Below are 10444 nucleotides of genomic sequence, written 5' to 3' on the forward strand. Positions count from 1 at the left end.
TTAAAAAAACCCAGAGTTGTGTTAGTTTTTACAGCCACTTTCATCACTGACCTTACATCTTGTTCGGCAAGTAATAAGAATTCCCTGCGCGGCCCCAAAACTTCCCAAGTCTCCATGTTCTTCCGAGCGAAAATATGAAAAGAAACAGATATCACAGCGCAAGCGCCAGGACAGTGAGTGTACGCTGCTTAAGTGCTATCTTGGCTTTGGATATTGCCATTTAGGAGGATTATTTGGAAAGAAAGAGAGAGGTAGAGAGGAGTGAGAGCAAGAGGCGTACAAAATATACACACACATATATATACACAAAGGGTTCTGCCTCTGCTGACCACGAGACATTATCTGTGAGTCGTCGATGGAGTTCCCGTGACAAGGTTTCGGCAGCCAAGACGGGTCCAATTTAGTGGCAAAGTGGCATCTCATTCTTGACACTACTGCGCATATCTGACTGCAGCTATAGTTACACACAGTTTGAGTGGGCGTAACGATCAGGCCAATCTCATAACAGCCAAAGTATGAAAAGCATTCTATTATTTTACGCTCCACATCACTGCAATCTTTCAAAACGCTTGGTTGGCAGCCAGAGAGAATTTAAATTAAAAGGTTCATTTTCTAAGCCAGGGTCTCTCACATTTGTTCAGATTGATATCACACTGTGGAACAAATCTTATTAATATTATCTCCTTGTGGTTATTTGTTCCGCTCAAGTAAAGATCAGAATGGCTCAAATTTTGGTCGACAAAATGTCAACAACAAGCGAAGAAGATATGTACTTTGTCCCCCGTCCACTCTGTGAAGTAGACCTATAAAACCCCTCATCCTTTGAAGGAGCTGTGGAACTGGACAGGATGGCCCCCTCCCATTGTACTTAAAAAAAAAAAACTCTCTTTAAAGTTCCACAGCAAACAAGGCGCTGTTTGCAAGGAACATCTTTAAAAGGACGGATCAGCATACATTCCTTTTGTGCCGTCGTTGTTGGCTTTCCCAGTGGCTTACACCTCGACACTTCACTTCAAAGACTATGGGTTTAACAAGAAAAGTCACCATGCTGAAAAAAATGTTGCATCTAAATGTCACATAGCGCTTAATAAAAAAAAATAAAAAAAGGCAACGTCTCCTTCTTTCCCAAATGGGAAAGGTCTTCTTTTTTTCTCAAAACAGTTCTGCCTCATTCATTAAAAAGTAGAACTTGATACTACCTGCTGTGCACTCCAGCATCAATGTCTAGCCAGATGTTTTGGGATGATGACATTTCCTCCATGCTGCCACAGGAGGGCGTATTGTTGGTAATGCACCAGCAGAACATGTGAGCTGGAAGCCCACAGAGTCTCATCAACTGACTGACTGAAGCATTTCAGCAAGTAGGAATTCCCTGCAGGGATTTATACTGCATACCATCAGGTGATACATGTCAAAAGTTAATCTAAAGTTTTTTATTAACGGTTGTTATAATCAATGTTGGTGACTATTTTCCAGATTCATCAATTAATCGCTTTGTCTAAAAATATGTCAGAATGAGTCGACACATACACAAAGCCCAACAGTCCCCATATATATTTAGTTTAAATCTATATTTCAAATAGTTGCTGAATAATTTTCTGTCGATCGGATGATGAATTTATGGACCGATGGTTTCAACTCTAGTTGTCTTTACTTGCCCTCTTTGGCCCACTTTCCAACATCAACAAACTATTTCATAACTTCATGGTAACATGATTCCATGTTTCTTTGAAATAAAAATTTAAAATCATGCCACAATAACATCCAGGCGCTAGGTAAAGCGTGATGAGATAAGTCATGTGTGGTTATTTTTTGAAAGTGTCATGGTCACGCTCTTATTCAGAGACAAGGATGAAGATTGTATTATTGTTATAGAAACTTAATGTCACGTTTAAAAATGCATTTAAGATGAATTTTGGGTGGCAAGGTGGTCACAGGTGAGAAAGAGTAAAAAACTATGACGGGGGGTAGGAGCTGTGTAGGGGGTGGGCATACGGTGGGATGCGCGGTACAGACTCATCCCGGGGGCTGGTGCACCGGGAGAGGCCACTGTCCCACACCCTTCCAAAGTCACAATAGTCTCACTTTTAGAGACATCCGGAACCCAATCTGCCCCCCATCCCCTCTCTCTCTCTCTCTCTCTCTCTCTCTCTCTCTCTCTCTCTCTCTCTCTCTCTCTCTCTCTCTCTCTCTCTCTCTCTCTCTTTCTTTCCAACCCAGTCCTCTATCGGTCCAGGTGGCAGAGCGCACTTCGGCCGTGGGATGCAGCCTCTCATCTCCAACACATGGACAGCGGAGCTTGGAGCTGCCGCAGCGCGCCACGGCTCCACTAGCTGAAGACACCACCTCCTCAGAAAGCGGAAAGAAGAGACGACGCTCCCGCGTTTAACTCTTGGACTGCGAATTTATAAAAAAAAAAAAAAAAAAGGATATACTTAAACCCACGCCTTTTTTTTTTCTTCTTCTATTTTCAAACCGCAAGAGAGCAGAATCAGTTGTGTTCAATGCGCAACCATGCTCATCATCTCGTCCCGCAGTGCGCTGCTGTCCGTCTACTACCCACAGATCTTCCTCATCCTCACCAGCGGTAGCTACCTGTAGGTTTCTTATCCATGCACTTCGTCAACTCAAACACACGCATACGTTTGCTAGCAATTAGTTGTGCCTTGCGCGCAAATTGGCCAATTACGCGCGGGGAAATTTGATCGCACCTGGAGAGCATTAGCTGGTTGTTGCAGGTGTTTTATTAAATCACCCTTTAAAGTAGCTAAATGTTGTTCAAAAAGATTGTTTTAGAAATGGAAGGGAAAAAAACTATGAATATTCAGTCAACCACAATTTTGAAAACATTGGTGGGAAATGACTTGTGTCGTGTAATCGTTTTCCTGTCATTCCACAATGGAATCACGGGATACCACATATTTCTGAGCAGTTATGTAATTTTCATTCAAATATTTTATCATAAACCGACTCCTTATGAAGAGTCAATGATGATTTAACTCATTAAATCCAAAGTTTAATCCACCTGATTCTCACAGGCAGCTGATGAGATAACCTGCTCTTCTGGGTTTACACGTTACACCAGAATTACTTTGTCATAGGAGCACCTCGTCAGACAAGAGCCACAATTTGAAAGCCGCATATGGAAAAGAGACATATTGGACTACTTCATGCTCTGCCTATAGGCGCGGGCCTATGGAATGAGCTCTTTCTTATGGCATTAAAGGACCCAGGCCCTCACAAAGCGAATGATTGCTGCACCATACATGCCTCTCATTCATAACAAGGGCAGGCCCTGAAACTTTAAATAGCTGTGGTGGTTCATGTTTTCTGTAACGCGGCAGACAGAAATGAACTGGATTTGGACCCAAATTAACTATTGTTCCCTTTCATGTCTTTATGAAGGTCCAATAGATTAAACATGATGTGAGTCTGCTCTTATCTTCTCATTTGGTTTCGATTATTTGGGTTTGTCTTTATGATTTTTAGACTGGCAACTGTCATGAAAACTTTAGCAAAAAACTGTTACTGCTTATTGGAAACAAATCTCATAAATTTTGTCCCAAAATCGTTTCCAAGTCATGTTCAACCAGGGCCCAGAATTCAAACGGTACGCTGCGTATGTTTTCAGGTACATTTTTTGTTTCTCCACGTCGCCTCATCTGTTTTCAATTCCCCTTCTCATTAATCCCCGTTTCTTCTCTCTGCCCCAGGGCGCTGTCCTCTGTGGTAGCTCTAGGTGCCAACATCATCTGCAACAAGATACCGGGATTGGCCCCCCGACAGAGAGCCCTCTGTCAGAGTCGCCCCGACGCCATCATCATCATCGGCGAAGGCGCTCAGCTGGGCATCAACGAGTGTCAGCACCAGTTCCGCTACGGCCGGTGGAACTGCTCCGCCCTGGGACAGAGGACTGTCTTTGGACAAGAGCTGAGAGTAGGTTAGTCTGTTTGAAACGCAGCGTCTTAAAGTTGTTTTAAACATATTCTTCTCGATGTAGTCAATAGAAAAGTAGTAGAGTGGGACGTTGCTGAGAGAGATTTTTCTGGGGCAACAATTGTTTGTTTTTAGGCATTTTTTATGCCGTTATTAGATATTTTAACAATAGATAGATGACAGGAAATGAGGGGAGAGAGATGGGAAATGACATGCAATGAATGTCCTTGGCTGGACAACTTTCTAAGAAGGCTAAGGTCTGAGCTTTAAACCCAAGTGGCAAAACTGCTTTTACCTGTGTTAAACTCTCGTAAATCCCTGCACTGTTTTCACAACAGTCAGTTTAGACGCAGAAAAATCTCCATGAGTGTGGACTGATGTGTGATCAGGGCAACACGTTCCTCCTTTTGGTGTTGCTTTAATTTGTGCACAGGCATGTAGTAAAGGTTAATGTCAACAGGTACGCTTAATTGGCCTAACCAAACCACAACTGAGCCGTGTGGTCAGTTTTTGTTTCTCCAATCATTGAAGCAAAAAGGGACTGTGCTACATGTGTGGATGAGCAAGGTTCAGCACCGTGGTTCCACATTCTCCTCGTCATGTCCTCGGACCTCCTGTACTTGCTGTCGGGCGGCGTGAGAAAAAGCTGCAGCATAGCTCAACTAAGTGGCACGAAAGACTTAAAGATGGGTGGCGAAGCTTTGACAAAAGCATTTCTGTTTGGAATACCACATGCAGCGACCGCAATAAATTCTCTGCCTCTTTTAAAACACACAAAAAAACCCTCAAAAGGCCTTGCAAGTGTCCCCGAAGGACACTAAAACTGTGTGTGACATCACTGTGCTTGCAACACACATTGTCACAGCGAAGCAGTCATAAATGGAATGTGAAGACTACCTTATAAAGCAGGGTCTAACGCCTATCTGGGTGTGCCATCTCCTGAAAGCATTTATATATCAAACCTACACAATCTATAAACACACAATCCAACACACCTCTCTGCTTCTAGTCAACATTCTTCCCGGTTTGATTTCTCACAGAAGCCTGTTTGCTCCTAATGTGAACCTCTCGTATAAATTGTATTTGAGTCCGAAATGTTTTGTTGCGGTCCTGCTGTGGGTTTGGATCCGTGTTTAATCTAGCAGCCCTGGGAGCAATCACTTTTTTCTACACGGGACACAGGCAGACAGACGTCTGGATCCCTTTATTTCTTTTGTCAGAGGAAATGTCTCTTTTCTCTTGTGGTGTGTAAACGAGCTCGGAGAGACGCTTTGGACCCAGCGTAGGCCCTCGTGTGCTCTCCTCGCAGACACTTTGGCCAAATAAGTACTTTCTGGAAGACTAAAATCCTATTACATCTGTATAAAAACTAATTTAAATCTGTTAATTATTGTATAAACACATAAAGTAATGGATTCTCAGTAAGATTTCTCTTCGCCATCTCCGTGTACCATTTTTGCTATTTAAAAAAAACCAACAGAAAATCCAAGCCAGAGCCATACCCCCCCTTGTTGTGTCGCTAACGTATCATCCACCACTTCATTTGATTGACCTGCCAGGCCTGTGAACTCATTAAGCATTGAGAAAGAGCAGAGAGATTCATGCTAACCACTAATTGAAGTCAGCTCCAGCAGCTGGATGGCAACAATGGAGCCCAGCGTGCACTGCCGTGCAATCAAAACAAATCACAGTGCGAGGAGATGGCTGTTTGGCTATTGCATGCGCCTGATGCCTTGAGAAAATGCTCACCATACAATATATCTGAATGGGTCGCGGATTTAGCCTGATGAGAGAAGACTTCAGGGTTTGTTATGAGTTATGGGCCGGGGGGAACCGCAGGTCCAATGGTTCCTGCAAGTGAGTTTGTCAGTTTGGAAAAGAGCCATTAGAATCGCCTCTACCAGAGACGCCACGCATTAATACTCTGGGCTGTTGAGAAGAACGGAGGCCCAGCATTATCCTGATTGGAGAGGGAGGATATCCTATAACCAATTGTTGTGCCAATAAATTAATTCCCCCTTCCATGCCATAAATATAAATGTGTTTATTCTCAAGTTCAAATGGTGACACACGAAAGCTTGGATCGGCTGGGCACATCTCAGTCAAGCCCGGCCACAGATGATTTCGACATGCAACACAGCGGTATCATTTGCTATAATAATGTGGACCGCCTAAGACAGACACAGAATGACACTTAAGCCGCGTGAGAAACTCTATTGATGAATACCATCGAGACACAGCAAGGCTGTGAACGCCGATCCAGAGAAAAAAGCTCCTCCAGTCAGCCAGTAGATGTCACTTGTGTTGTCTTCACTGTTCTGATTACTGTTCCGATACAGTGACATGAGTTCTATCTAATCAGTTCAATGCCAAATAAGTACATCCCTCAATTGTAAAAAGCACTATTTTATGCGAAAAATTAAACATTTTGTATATTATAGACAAGTGGAAAAAGAAGCAGGAATGAGGCTTTGTGAGAAGGCTTCGGGGGGGATTTGTAGTTTTCTATGGTCCTCAACTAACTCCTTGTCTACTGGAAAAATATTTTTAAGATATTCTAAAACACCACCAGAAAAAATACAAGAATTTGACGCATTGGCGACAATGTGGCTCAAGAAAGGCCAATCATTTCCATATATTTTGGGACTGTCCCAAACGGTTATATTTGAATGGCCTTCATGAAACATTAAGCACGGTTTTTAAGACTAAAAGAAGAACTCGGAGACTCCTTATCTGGACCACGTTTTGTTTGGAAACAGGCACTATTGGCATCTCTCTAAACCTCCCACTAGCTTTGCTGCAACTGTTTGGGAGGAGGATTTACACCTTCTTCAATTTAGTTCAAGTTCAAGTTAGAAAGACCCATACAGGCATCATTGGGGTTATTTCACAGAAGACATACAAATGTGTTCATGGACATGTTCAGTAGCACTTCTCATAACAAGTAAACCACAATTCATGTGTAGAATTAGTGCAGTGTTCCTTTAATTTAGGTCACGCAAACCTAAATCCTCCTGCTGGTGCCATAACAGTGTAACTGTATGATGGGCATGCAATTTTTGCCATTCTAGGTAAAGTACTGCTAGTAATAATTGCAGAATATCTACTCAATTTAAAGTACTTGTAGTTTGCCTGTAGTGAGTACTTGCATTACTCCTTTCCATATTCACTCAAGAGTCTGCTCGTTTCTCTCCAGGCAGCAGGGAGGCAGCATTCACTTATGCCATCACTGCAGCCGGAGTTGCCCACGCAGTGACCACCGCCTGCAGCCAAGGCAACCTCAGCCAGTGCGGCTGCGACCGCGAGAAGCAGGGCTACCACAACCAAGAGGAGGGCTGGAAGTGGGGGGGCTGCTCGGCCGACGTTAAGTACGGCGTGGAGTTCTCGCGGCGCTTTGTGGACGCCCGTGAGATCAAGAAAAACGCCCGCCGGCTGATGAACCTGCACAACAACGAGGCGGGGCGAAAGGTAATGCAAGCAAGTTTGACCGCGAAACAAGGACGAAACAAACTATATCCATCGCATCAATTTTTTGGGGGTTCACTGATAAAAACATCACATGGCACCATATTCCAGTTAAATCTGTGTAAGTAGAATGAAGGAAATGCCTGGTTCTGAAACACGACTTTAAGTTATCTGTTGTGTATTTGCTTTATTACTATAAATATATCAGCCCGAAGGGGAAGTAGCTAGATGTTCTAAAGACTCAATAATCATACCGTCCTATAATGAAAATGTGACGGTAATCTTTTTCACATTAACATCAAGCTCAGTCACGAGGGCAAACAGTCACCTGTCAATTTTGTCATCTAAAATATTTATGTATTCATAATATAAATCTGGCTCAAACCACAATGTAATTCTATATGTGTACGTACGGTTGCACAACAGCTCTGGTCACTTCTCTCGGGCTGTCACGCCATTATGTGGTCTGAAGAAAGGTAAAGTTAATTAGAGACTACAGTCTTGGTTTACGAGTTATTTTCCCCAGGTTTTTTTTTTTAAGACATAAAGTTGGCATACTGGACGGAGCGATGAAAGCTTGAAGTGTCCGCAGAAAGCCCAGCTCACCAAAAGAGATGGATGTGAAGGCCATGCGATGGCTATTAACAGTTTCAAAGTGTGTGTAAAATGACCATTCATGAATTAACCACATAGAATATATTTTCCGCTCTTAACCACCTCTTCAAATTCACACAGACCTAATTTCCACTCTCTGTGTGATCAGATCCTAGAGGGGAGGATGAAGCTGGAGTGCAAGTGTCACGGCGTGTCTGGTTCCTGCACCACTAAGACCTGCTGGATCACCCTGCCGAAGTTCAGAGAGATCGGTTACCTGCTGAAGGAGCGCTACGGCGGCGCGGTTCAAGTAGAGCCGGTCCGGGCCTCGCGCCTCCGCCAGCCCTCCTTCCTGCGACTCAAGGAGGCCCGGGGCTACCAGAAGCCCACGGACACGGACCTGGTGTACCTGGAGCGCTCGCCCAACTACTGCGAGGAGGACACGGCCACAGGGAGCACGGGAACGCGGGGGAGACTGTGCAATGGCACCTCGACACTCACGGACGGTTGCAACCTGATGTGCTGCGGCCGCGGTCACGACACGCACCACTACACGCGCATCTGGCAGTGCAACTGCAAGTTCCACTGGTGTTGCTTCGTCAAGTGCAACACGTGCAGTGAGAAATCAGAAGTCTTCACATGCAAGTAGGGAATGAGGAAGTGGGGCACTGGAAGCAGAGGAGAGAGAGGCTGGTGAAAATGGACAACGGTTGAAGGTGAGAGGGTGGAATTCGAAAGTGAAGGACTTGGAAGTATTTATTCAACAATTTGCACATTTTTACATCCTATTTTGGAATTCTTTAAACAAAACAAAAAGTCCTGAAAGAGATACAAAACTGTGACATGATGCAAACATGTTGCAGTTGAGAGGATTTTGTCTTTTTTGCCTCCAGCAAATTAACTATTTTGGAAGACAACATCTCGCAAAGACGTAGCTCACGGATGTCTTGCACGAGAGGAGAAACAACGAGGACTATTGTTGGATCTCGAGGAGACTTTTGGAACATGCTAATTGGAAATGCGACAACAGCAAAGCGCTCCAGACGGCCACGACGGAAGACTGAGAAAGATGGCAGTGGAATACTTGTACCTGTACGCTCACACTGTATTCTGTTTGAACACTGAAAATAAAACACAAATTATTTATGTAAAAAATATCTTTCAAACTTAGTCTTATAGGATGGATAGCAAACTCATTTTCCATTTCTTTTATGATCTTAAATTGCTACTGAAACATTTCAAGCTGGGAGTCACCGATTTTTCAGTTATGTAGATTCACATGTACAGCCACAAAGCCGCTGAATTCTCTGCTATTTCGTTTTTATTCATTATCAGTTGTCTGTGGCGTATTTCGCTAAAGATTAGCTATTATTCTTTTGCACTCAGTCACATTTCTTTCCGTTTTTCATGGAACATCAGTGAGCTGTGTCGTTGAGCGCCGTGCTGACATCTCTCTCATGGACAAATCACCCCCCCCACACACTCAGAAAACAGACCCTTTGTTACGCCAGCAGCCAAAGAGGCAGAAAACACTCCAAAACTATTTTAAGCATCCAACTTGTCAGTTTGAACGGCCCTCTTCATCCCAACCGTGTTCATTGTTTTGTTTTCGGAGGCCTCTTGAGTTCTGAGAAAAAGCGTGTGAGCCTCGTTGGAACGCCATAGAAGTGCAATCGGGTTCGGATACATCCAACATTCCCATGAACAGCAGAGACGTGGAATTCCACACGATGGCCTCTGCTTACACAAGGCCTTCCAGCGCGGTTTAGGCCTGCCCGGTGATGGCATGTGCCCCAACCACACAGAAGGGGGTATGAGAGGATCAAAGGCCTCAAAGCTATTTTTGGACAGCACCCTTAATGTATTCAGAAATGTTTATTTAGGCTTTATATAACTTACAAAACAATTTGAAGAGTTTATTTTTATATAAGGAACGTGGCACTTTATGTCATTTATAGATGGAACAGAAAGTCACTATTTACAAGTGTTTTTCTAATGTCATTGTATTTCAGATTTGAGAGCTATAACTTATTTGGGATTTATGTTTCTTTTGATCAAAGTTGCTAAATTGTAAATACTCCACGTGTTTTATCAAAGTAGAACAGATTGTCCATCTCGAGACGACCCTTCACAATTCAACGGAGCTCATGGAAGTCGAGTGATTTGGAAAGTCCAGGACATTTTGTGGAAACCACTGTTAAGTATTTGAGTAAATGCGTAGAATTGCGAGTAGATTATACATTGGAGGCATCAGCAGCCAACTAGTTGTGCATCTTTAGAACAAAGACATTTCTGTGTTTCAGTAACTAGGAACAACTCATCGTAGTTGTGACTTCATATTCGGCTAGTTTAGGTTTATTTGTTCGGTGGCAAAATCAAAGTCTGCATCATTTACAAACATGGGACAGTTGTATCTTTTTCTTTTTTACCAATAAAATTTGAGCATTCC

The 10444-nt window shown here is 43.4% G+C and overlaps 1 protein-coding gene across 1 annotated transcript; it reads left to right on the forward strand.

Moving 5' to 3' along the window:
* The first annotated feature begins 2270 nt into the window (after nucleotides 1–2270).
* Nucleotides 2271–10395, forward strand: wnt7ba (wingless-type MMTV integration site family, member 7Ba). Its single transcript, XM_068716864.1, has 4 exons — nucleotides 2271–2597; nucleotides 3714–3940; nucleotides 7133–7404; nucleotides 8165–10395. The coding sequence occupies exons 1-4, from the start codon at nucleotides 2515–2517 to the stop codon at nucleotides 8642–8644; spliced, it is 1062 nt and encodes a 353-aa protein (XP_068572965.1). The 5' UTR covers nucleotides 2271–2514; the 3' UTR covers nucleotides 8645–10395.
* Nucleotides 10396–10444: the final 49 nt, after the last annotated feature.

This window comes from Cebidichthys violaceus, unplaced genomic scaffold (assembly GCF_023349555.1).
Source record: "Cebidichthys violaceus isolate CVI_PGR_0920_01 unplaced genomic scaffold, fCebVio1.0.p SCAF_21, whole genome shotgun sequence".
In the NCBI taxonomy this organism is placed as follows: Eukaryota; Metazoa; Chordata; class Actinopteri; order Perciformes; family Stichaeidae; genus Cebidichthys; species Cebidichthys violaceus.

Coding starts and splice junctions, on each gene's coding strand:
- wnt7ba (XM_068716864.1), top strand. CDS start 2,515: ATGCTCATCATCTCGTCCCGCAGTGCGCTGCTGTCCGTCTACTACCCA. Junction 2,598..3,713: donor CTCACCAGCGGTAGCTACCT/GTAGGTTTCTTA, acceptor TCTCTGCCCCAG/GGCGCTGTCCTCTGTGGTAG. Junction 3,941..7,132: donor TGGACAAGAGCTGAGAGTAG/GTTAGTCTGTTT, acceptor GTTTCTCTCCAG/GCAGCAGGGAGGCAGCATTC.